This window comes from Sinocyclocheilus anshuiensis, unplaced genomic scaffold, assembly GCF_001515605.1.
Source record: "Sinocyclocheilus anshuiensis isolate Anshui unplaced genomic scaffold, SAMN03320099.WGS_v1.1 scaffold447, whole genome shotgun sequence".
Taxonomy (NCBI): Eukaryota; Metazoa; Chordata; class Actinopteri; order Cypriniformes; family Cyprinidae; genus Sinocyclocheilus; species Sinocyclocheilus anshuiensis.
The window spans coordinates 4,166,200-4,176,199 of record NW_015552615.1 but is presented as its reverse complement, the minus strand read 5'-3'; the positions used below and the strand labels follow the sequence as shown (position 1 = coordinate 4,176,199).

At 35.8% G+C, this 10,000-nt stretch overlaps 1 protein-coding gene across 11 annotated transcripts in view; it reads right to left on the bottom strand.

Annotated features, from left to right (window-relative positions):
• LOC107666096 (RNA-binding protein Raly-like) overlaps positions 1-10,000 on the bottom strand; it is an 83,723-nt gene that overhangs the window by 4,731 nt on the left and 68,992 nt on the right. For 7 of the 11 annotated variants that reach the window (XM_016457230.1, XM_016457227.1, XM_016457225.1 and 4 more), the window contains 5 exons: positions 9,869-9,916; positions 6,202-6,359; positions 5,663-5,776; positions 728-858; positions 114-510 (listed from right to left, as the gene is read on the bottom strand). In XM_016457230.1, the coding sequence (XP_016312716.1) occupies positions 469-510; positions 728-858; positions 5,663-5,776; positions 6,202-6,359; positions 9,869-9,916 (493 nt within the window). In that variant the 3' untranslated portion in view covers positions 114-468. Of the gene's footprint in view, positions 1-113; positions 511-727; positions 859-5,662; positions 5,777-6,201; positions 6,360-9,868; positions 9,917-10,000 lie in introns of those variants that run through there. The other 4 variants (XR_001631633.1, XR_001631634.1, XM_016457226.1 and 1 more) reach the window with 4 other exon arrangements.

Genomic DNA, 10,000 nt, shown 5'->3' with positions numbered 1-10,000 from the left:
CTGCATTTTTGAGCCAATAAATTCAGCCTTGGTGAGCATAGGAGACTTCTCGTGAAAAATATTGACAACCCCACATCTTTGAATGGTAGTATATATATATATATTGCTGCATGATTTAAGTTACCTTTTTGTGAGATGTTTAGCTTGAAAAGTTAGCTTTTTATTAGAAAAACATTCCTCGCCAGTCCAAAATAAAGTCCTCACCAGTCAAGAGACTCCCAAATAATGTCCCGCTGTCATGTTTAATGGATCTTTAGAGACACGCTAAATTGAAGTGAATGAATTACCCTGTGAAACCAGATTTAGTGGTTTGTACTCACTAACTTCAGTTTCACAATCTGTTTTCTGCATGAAGAACAATCTTGATTAGATGTTGAAACTCAAGCTTGGAAACGTGTAAAACATCTCATGGTTTGAATTATCACTGTGCTCCAAGAATCCATTGTCCCAGCTTTGAGTTCTTGCCTTTTATTGAAGAATGGAATCCATTTCAGATATGTGATTGTTTTCCTGAAGAGAGAAGAGACAATAAATCATTTTTAAGAGACTGTTAACTTGAACACTCATATGGTACGATGTGTGAGCGTTTGATGATTTATAAACTGATATGTCAAGTTGTTTTTAAGAATATATTCCCTACTCTCATGGTCTCTGGTCTTCTGACCTTACAATACCATTTCCATTTCTCATATAAATGTCTTCCCACCTCTATCCATACATCTCTTACCATGTCTTCGTCACACTCCTCGTGTGAGTGCTCCTCTCCGTCCTCCACATCACTGTGCTGCAGTTCCTCTGACTCTGAGCCCGACTCGTCCTGAGACAGCTCGCTCTTCATTTCCTCTGCCTTCTGCAACTCTGCACACAGACAAATGTTTATGTACATTTACATACACTACATTAACGGTTATTCCATATATGTAGTAAAGTTTCACAAAATAAAACAGAGCAAATGAAATATTAATAAAAACATTATTCTTCCGCCAAACAATGTAGTTCCTCAGAAATGGTGGTGGTTCCAACAAAGTGGTTGCCGAGCAACACACAGACGTAAACAAAGGTGTATGTTTGTAGAGCAATTTACAACAGCTTCGAACGCGGCTCAACCAATCAGAATCAAGGACCGGAACTATCCGTTTTATAAAAACAATTAAGCTATATGGGAAGTGTGTTGCTGTAACTTGTCATCAGACTTTTTAATCCTGTAATGCCTGATACATAAAATAATAGTCTGAAAATTGTCTGTCCATTTCTAATTATTCTTCTGACATTTGATTATTCTAGTTAACTCTTTACTCTATATTTTACTTGTTCATTAGGAATCTATGTCGCTCAGAGTGTGTTGTGTCGGCCGATTAACACGGACCTCATGCTCACAAACTCTCCGTCTGATCATTAGTCACTACTATTTAATAGACCGTCTCATGCTTGTCATTCTTTAAATAGTGGTTCTGTTTAGTCCCCTACTGTACAGTCACCTATGTAACAACTTAGTTAAAGCTCAATGGCTAGTACTATGAAATAGGCCAATCAATGCTTGCTAATACTTCAATAGCATTTTTATCTAGCCCCCTATAGTTAATATAACTACTGCATATAACAACTTAAACAAAGCTGAGACGACAGCCAGAGGTTATGGCTAGTACTATGAAGTATGCTGAGCCATGCTTACTAGTACCCCAATAGCATTTTGTCATAGTTAAAGGATTAGTTCACTTCCAGAAAAAAAATCCTAATAATTTACTTACGTCATCCAAGATGTTCAAGACTTTCTGTCTTTAGTTGCAAAGAAATTACGTTTTTTGAGGAGAACAGCTCTACCCGATCCCAGCCGAGGAATAAGGGTCTTATCTAGAGAAACGATTGGTCATTTTCTAAAAAAAATTAAATAAAAATGTATATGCTTTTTGTCCACAAATGCTCATCTTGCACTAGATCTGCGATGCATGTCCGTGGCCTCACGCATTACGTAATCATGTTGGAAAGGCCACGCGTGGTTTGTTCTTCTTCGTTTGTGTACTCCAGTTCAAAAAGTTACGGTAGGGCGAAAAACTCATCTTCTCATTTTCTTCTCCAACTTCAAAATCATTCAACATCACTGTTTTTCCTTTTTTTTTTGGAAAGGGCGTTTGACTTTCTTTGCACGTTTGCTTTGTTAAAAAGTACAGAACTTTTAATTTTTTTTAGAAAATGACAGAGAAAAGACCCTCATTCCTCGGCTGGGATCGTGTAGAGCCCTTTGAAGCTGCATTGAAAATGCAATTTGGACCTTCAACCCGTTGGCCACTATTGAAGTATATGGAGAAAAATTATAGGTGAGTAAATTATCAGGAAATCTTTATTCTGGAAGGGAAGTGAACTAATACTTGATATGCCCCATGCTTCATCTAACCTGAGATCTAGTATGTACTTGTCTTAACCCTGGATGCAGATTTGTGGAAACTAATTAATCAACTTGAGAAAACAATTTCAGAGTAAAGGTCATTGCACACCGAGTCCGAAAATTTCGTCCGAAATTTTCGCACGTTAAAAAATAAATACGACCTCACGTTATGTCAAACATGTTTACACACTGCCTCCGAAATTTTTGTCTGTCATAAAAAAAAAATTCGGATCGGGTTCGATTTTGAAAATTTTTCGCATCAGTAGCAAGCATTTTGAGAGGTGTTTTGACAGTTCAGAACCACCGTACAAACGAACAGAATGGCGATTGTCAAGTTCATCCACTTCGTCTAGCAGCACAAAGCACTGTAAAGATCCTTGCACATTGAGTTCACAGAAATTCTTTTTAATATGTGGCTCTAGTATCGCTAGCAAAGCATCAAACTGAGCCACTGACATCCTGAAGTAAACTTTGAATCGCCCGTGATAATCCCGCTGCTCCTGAGGGGGAACTCTCCTTCCTCTCTATCTCTCAGGATTGGATGGACCCAGTATTTCCTCTCTTTTTCTCTTTTTAAGAAGCGAGAAGACAACAAAATCATCCTCACTGCTTGAAGACTCCATTTAGTGCTGTTTTGCTAATTTTTTCGCAACGGATTAATTAATACACATCGGACTCAGTGTGCAAGGTTTCTGTGCATGACGAATTTATAGAATAACGAATATACGAAAAAACGCACACGAAAATTTCGGACTCAGTGTGCAGAGACCTTAAGAGTGAATAATATCAAATGAGAATTTATTATTAGTCAGGTAAAATGCATTATACCAATTACGTAGTCAATTCAGAGATAATCAAAACAAGACATCAAATTCTCAAGGATAAATGTAAGAGTAAAGAATGCATACCTGACTTCAGAAAAACACATAGTATGGAGTGTGTGGACTTATCTGGCTATAGAAGCGCCCTGAGCTTCTTGCATCATTTCCTCACTCAGACCCTAACCCCAAACATCCTCCAAATGGCAACAGGAACTAACAATTAGAATTTGCATTGATCAGGCCTTGGAGAGATTATACCATTTGGGGACAGATGGTAATTTGCATGAAAGACACTGGGGAAGAGCACACCCTCTACAGCGAGCAAAATCTCTCTAAACTCTTAGGATCTTTATTACTTTTAGTCTACTTCTTGTAAAACCGAGACCATTGAACCAGTCGCATGGAGATATTTCAAATGGTTGTGAATATCGCTTACATTCATGTAGAACATTATATTATGCTGTTGACCATTCTGAGTGAGCTGAGTGAAGGGAAGGATGGGTGAGGGAAAGATAGCTGAGAAAGGAGCTTTCCCGCATCTTCTCTCAGTGAGATAATACACTGTTTTTGTATTGTCTGTATCTAAAGGAAATCAAAGTGTCTGAGGTTCTTCAATTATATATCTTAGGAACATGATATTTAAATGCTTAGGTATATGATCAAAGCTATTTTTATTGTGGGGAGCAAAACATATAATGACATATATACTTGACTTGATACAATTTACCATGATTTTTTATTGATAAGCAAGAAAACACTTCAGTTCAGTAAATATTAATCTTGAAATACTGCTAACAAGGTGGACATTTTTACAATTACAGACTAATGCTTATGCTAAAAATTATTGTTTTAAATAAAACAAAGATGATTAATTATTACAAGAAAAAATGCGTTAGGGATTTTCTGTTCTCTCCAGCATTGGCGAACCACGGTCCAAATTGAATTCTCACATCCTAAACAACTAAGACACCTCTGTAGGAACACGTTTCAAGAGCAGACACGTGAAAAAACATTGCCAAGGTAAAGAAAAACTTGGAGCTCACTTTTATTTAAGCATCAGCCCAGTTGAAAAGTTACGAGATGAGTAAGTGCTAGTCGACTTTCCTCCCTCACGAGGGCTTTTAAAGCATCTCATCCTCAACAGTCAGCAACACTTGCAAACATGCACAGAAATGTGCTTCGCTCTGGGGGGACATCATCATTGATTAGCCACAAACCATTAGCCACATCATAACAATTCTTAGACAGACGATGAAGGAGAATGAAGCGGGTTTCCGTGTCTAAATAAACACGGGAGGCATGTTGCGTTCTGTGGTAATGCTTGTCAAATTGACCGCTGATGTGAAACACTGGGACAAATCTGCAAATCTGGATTGGAGCCACTGAGCCGTAAAAGTGTTGAACCGTGAATGGCTTGTGTGACAGCGGTGGTGCTGCGCTGAGTCAGCGCTTTGTGCGGAGAGTAAACTGCTTGCTGCGGTTTCCATATGATTAAAAAAGTCCTTTGAAAGCTTTTCTCAAAAAATAATTACTGAGAGGAAGGTATAACAAGCATACTTTGATGAAATCATTTCTAATAGAATACAACCTTGATTTATCACCAAACAACCAGGCTTGTATAGTACAGAATAATACAGTATTGTGTGCATACCGTATATATATGAATTAATGTTCAAATGTTTGGAGTCAGTTTATTCAGCAAGGATGCATTCAGTTTATTAAAAGTGACAAAAACTTTTACATTGTTACAAAAGATTTCTATTAAAGTAAATGCTGTTCTTTTGCATCCTGAATCCTGAAACAAATGTATCATGGTTTCAACAAAAATATTAAGCAGCACAACTAAAATATAAAACAATATTATATAAAAGTATAAAATATTTTAGTAATTAACTTTAGACTTTTCTGAAACACTATTGTAATCCACTGTATATATATCAAAGTATTATGGTATTATCCAGAGTTGTTATCATTTCCTAAAACGAAAGATAAAAACGATTAATATTTTTTGCTTAATATTTTTGAAACTAATACTTTTTTTTGGGATTCTTTGATGAAAAGAAAGTTTAAAAGAAAGACATTTATTTGAAATAGAAATCTTTCGTATCATTATAAATGTTGTGGGATTACAAATTTAAGAATCTGTTTAAAATATATCCCTCCCCCTTAAAATGTATATAAACTACAATGTATCACTGCCTTAGTTAGACTTTTGATGACTGCAGCGCATTCTCAAAGAACTCTGCTGAAGATACCCAAGAGTCTCCTGGTCTCTGCTTCGACGAGGAAAAAGTTTCCTACAATGTCTTAAATTTAATGCATTCTTGCTAAATAAATGCATTAACTTCATTAGCAAAAAAAAACAAAAAAAAAAAACTTACTGACCCCAAACGTTGGAACGGTATTGTATGTTTGTGTGTATGGCACATATACAGATATATGACACATAAGATCACACCTGTGGCACAGTATTTGTCCTCTGTGATCTGGTCGAGACGTCCCAGCAGCGCGTCGATGTTGGACTTGATCTGCGTCAGTTCTGATTTGATAGCCTGCAACTCGGTTGATTTCACTGCTCGCACGTACACACAAGGTTTACAAAAGAACACAAAGTTTTAGATAAATAAATCAGGTTTATATATTGCCATAAAACCAAAAACAGAAATAAAAGCAAGGCACTGGTAATTGGTTGTGGATCTATAAAGGAGCACTGCCCAAGACAAAAGGTTCCTCTGCTGCAGTATTGCAAACATCCTAAATCCTAAACCTGGCAAGTTTATCTGTCAAATGGCCCAAAGGCCGGTTCAAGAGTTCAAGCGGTCCGAAGAAGAGAAGAAGATCTTGAGATGTCACGCAAAAGAATCAGGCTACAACTCTGGACATTTCTTAAATATCTTAAAAGATCTTTTGATGTTTCAGCATTCAACATACAGTATGTGTAGGTCAGTAACACGTGAAACATCAAGAAAACTGATGCAAAATAGAAACTGAACTTACACTTGTGTTTGACAGAGCTGTTGGGAAGGATAGTGGATCTGGTCAGGAGTTTGACAGGTAATGACTTCACCCTGCGGACGACCGGCACTGCCACACGGGGGCGCTTTACTGGAACCGCTCTGGGCACCGGTGATACTCTGCCTCGGTACTCAAACAGTCTGGAGGCAGAAAGAGACGTATGAAGAAACTAACTGCTTCATGCAACCACATGACTTCGATCAGTGAGTTTATAGGTCATGCTCAGGAAACTGCAGTGTTTGTGACTTTTCATTTAATGTTATTTTTTTCCAAACCAATCCACTTAAATCAGAAATCATATTTTCCCATCTCAGGCCCAAAGTAAACACCAAAAATACTCAGGGACCACCACAGGGCTGCGTTTTAGAATCAGAAATAGCTTTATTGCCAAGTATGTTTACACGTACTAATAAAAAATAGAAAAAAAAGAGATAATAAAAATAGAATAAGTGAATAAAAAATGTACATATATAAAAATATATAAAAACACAATATACAAAATAGACATTTGCCTTATTTTAATTTCATTATAATTTAATAATTCACACACTAAATCCATACTATCTCGAATACCGCTCCGGAGCGCTATTTGAGGTTTAGTGTATCCCATCATGCATCATGTTAGGGGAATAAATCTTGAGATTTTTGCAGAGATCTCGCCAGAGGTCACAGAAACCTTTTAATGTAAGTTAAATATTAATCTAATAATTAGATAGGGCATATTATTACACATACTTTGGTAGAAAAACAAAGTGTTGCACGTTTTATTGGTGCAAAGATGAGTAGTGGTGATATTTATTTTGTACAACATTTGCAACTGCTTTTCATACTTAATTAGGAAGCACCACAAATTAAATTGTGTCATGTTATAGGGACTACTGAACAGACATTTAGAAGTTGATTTTACAATGCACAGTATTTAAAATAAAATAAAACTATGTAGACACTTGCATTTTTACAACACTGTAAATGTGTCCCATCAGGTAATGAAAAGTTCTACACACACTTGTGGTCTTCATCCTCACTTGAACACTTAGGCCAAATACAGGAAATACGTCATAGAAGTAGTCAAGTGGTCAAGTGCAAAGACCGCAAGTGTGGGTATTTGGTCAAGGGCAGAATATGTATGTACAGATATATGCAAATGCAAGGGACATGCAAATATGCAAATTCAAGTTTCTCTGCAATATTCAGATAAGCAGTCAACATATGTTAGTTTTTTTTATAATGTATTCTATGACCACCAATCCAACATATGTGAGTATGTCAGAAATATAAAACCATTATGTTAAAAAACAAATTCCAAAAATTCAGCATGTTTAAAGAATTTTAGAAAATACATAAGTATATAGGCTAATTATAATAAAATACAAATAACTGTAATACTATATAATTAATACTTCCATAATTTTACATTGTATATTTAATACTTTTTTCGAAACACTTGTTATCCATTGTTGTTATCGTTTACTAAAACTAAAGCTATAATTATTAAAAATTGTTTTCAATAATTGAGATAAATATGGAATAAAATAAAATATAAATATTAGATGAAAAACTTAAATGTAACTTATAAATGTTGTACATTTTAATTACTAAAATTACTAAAACTGAAACAAATAAAGCGTATCAGAAATATAAAAAAAAAAAAAAAAGAAATGAGAAAATGAAAACTTAAAATATGAAAATAAAAGCTAATTCAAAATCTAAATAAGTACTACAAAAGTACATAAATAACACTGGTATTATCTTCTTTTTTTGAGGTCTTTTTCTTCTTTTTGTAAGATCATTTGTTTGATAAACTCTTGGATGGATTTTGCCCATCAATTGTAGAAGTGTGTTCATGTTTTGTTGGGGAAAACAAGAGTAAAGTGCGATCTTTGAGTCATCTTACGATCAGAGCATACCTGCTTTCCATCCATCATACATCAACTCCTCACGAACAGAGCGGGAGATGTACTCCGCCGACTCAAAGGAGCTCAACCGCACCATCTCATAGCATAAACCGACAGCGTACGTCTTTGCATTGTGTCCAAATCAGCTGAAATGAGGCCAGAAGCCAACAGTTCGCAATCCAAGTCGATCCTAGAGCTCTACTGTCAGGATGAAGGAGGTGATGTGGCATGAATGAATGAAGTGAGAGAAGAAGATACTTTTGCCTTCAAAGAGAAGCACGTCTGCTGCCCAGACAGGAACCTAAAAGCAACCAGCTGGCTTCCCACATGCCATCTATGCGGCTTCACTGACTGATCCGCAATCCTAGAGATCTAAATTATTGGACATGTTTGCTGTAAAATATCGACTGCAGTCAGCATCGCCCTAAGATGGCTGTAAGTCAGGGAGCAGAGATCACAAGAGAGATATAAATAAACATGTCAGCTCATCATATGGACGCAATATCCCTTACATCTGCAAACAAGTACGTCCAGCTGAGTCTCGCAGCAGGGTTTCCATAGCTACCGAAAAGGGACGCCGGCCAACCGCATGCTCGCCGAGCCAAAGTTTGCTTAACGGGTCGTGGAGGGAGTTCTTGTGAAACGCATTTTTTTTTTCATCTGCCTTTCTTTCTGCAGCTTACAGCTGTGTGTGAGTGTTTTTATGAGAGTTCCTTTAATTCTGCCAAGTTGTGAGAAAATGTATTATGACAGGAAGAGCCGTGCTAGAGAGAGAACAGTGTGCCTGACTTAATTATAAATCACTGCTGTGTTACTGCACTAAAAAACGCTCCATATAAAGCCTTACTGCTGGGTCAGTGGATTTCAGCACGAGCAAAAAGTGCTTCTGTACTCAACCAGTATACTATAGGTATTTTTATTTCATAAATGGATTTTATTTCTTTAGTGTGACACCTAATGCATGACAACGTTTTTCAGCAAATAGTCTCTTTCCATTCATCAAAGAATCCTGAAAAAAGGTATCACATTTTTTTTTTTAAATAATTGCATTACAATTATTGTCAACATTGATAATAAGAAATGTTTCTTGAACAGCAAATCAGCATATTAAAATGATTTCTGAAGGATCGTGTGACACTGAAGACTGAAGTATTGATGCTGAAAATTCAGCTTTAACATCACAGGAATAAATTACATTTTAAAACATATTCAAATAGAAAATAGTTACTTTAAATTGTAATAATATTTCACAATAGGCCCTATTACGGTTTTTACACTGTATTTGTTCAAATAAATGCTGCCTTTCTTTCTTTCATTCAAAAACAGTAAAAAATCCCAAAGGTTTTAACAGTAGAATAAGTTCTAGATAATCATGTTCATAAATGAAGAAACAGAAGTCTGATAATATGCATATTGAATGTTAACAATGGCTTCCAGATATATAGTTAAATGGCTATAAATTAGCCATTTTATAATCAGAAATAATGGAAAATTTCCATTTATTACAGGTGGTAAAAAAAAGGTAAAAAAAAAAGGATTGTCCATCACTATCACATACCCTGCTCTGGAAGGGTGCGAACACAAACGAATGGTGATACAAACAGTGAAACACTGCTTGGCTAGTCAAATTAAAGGACAAGGACTGTATACTGGCATATTATTATACCTGGACTGTGAACTTATGCATTCTGGATGTGACTTTAGTGCATTTCCTGTATTTCAACAAAATCATTTGTGCAAAATCATGGACTCACCTGTCATAGAAGTCATCTCTGTAGTAATCATAGTCAAAATCATAACCACTGCAGGGATTAAACACAAAAAGTAATTATTTTAAATATAGGTGATTGACAGGATTAAAAAAAAAAAAAAAAAAAAAAAAAAAA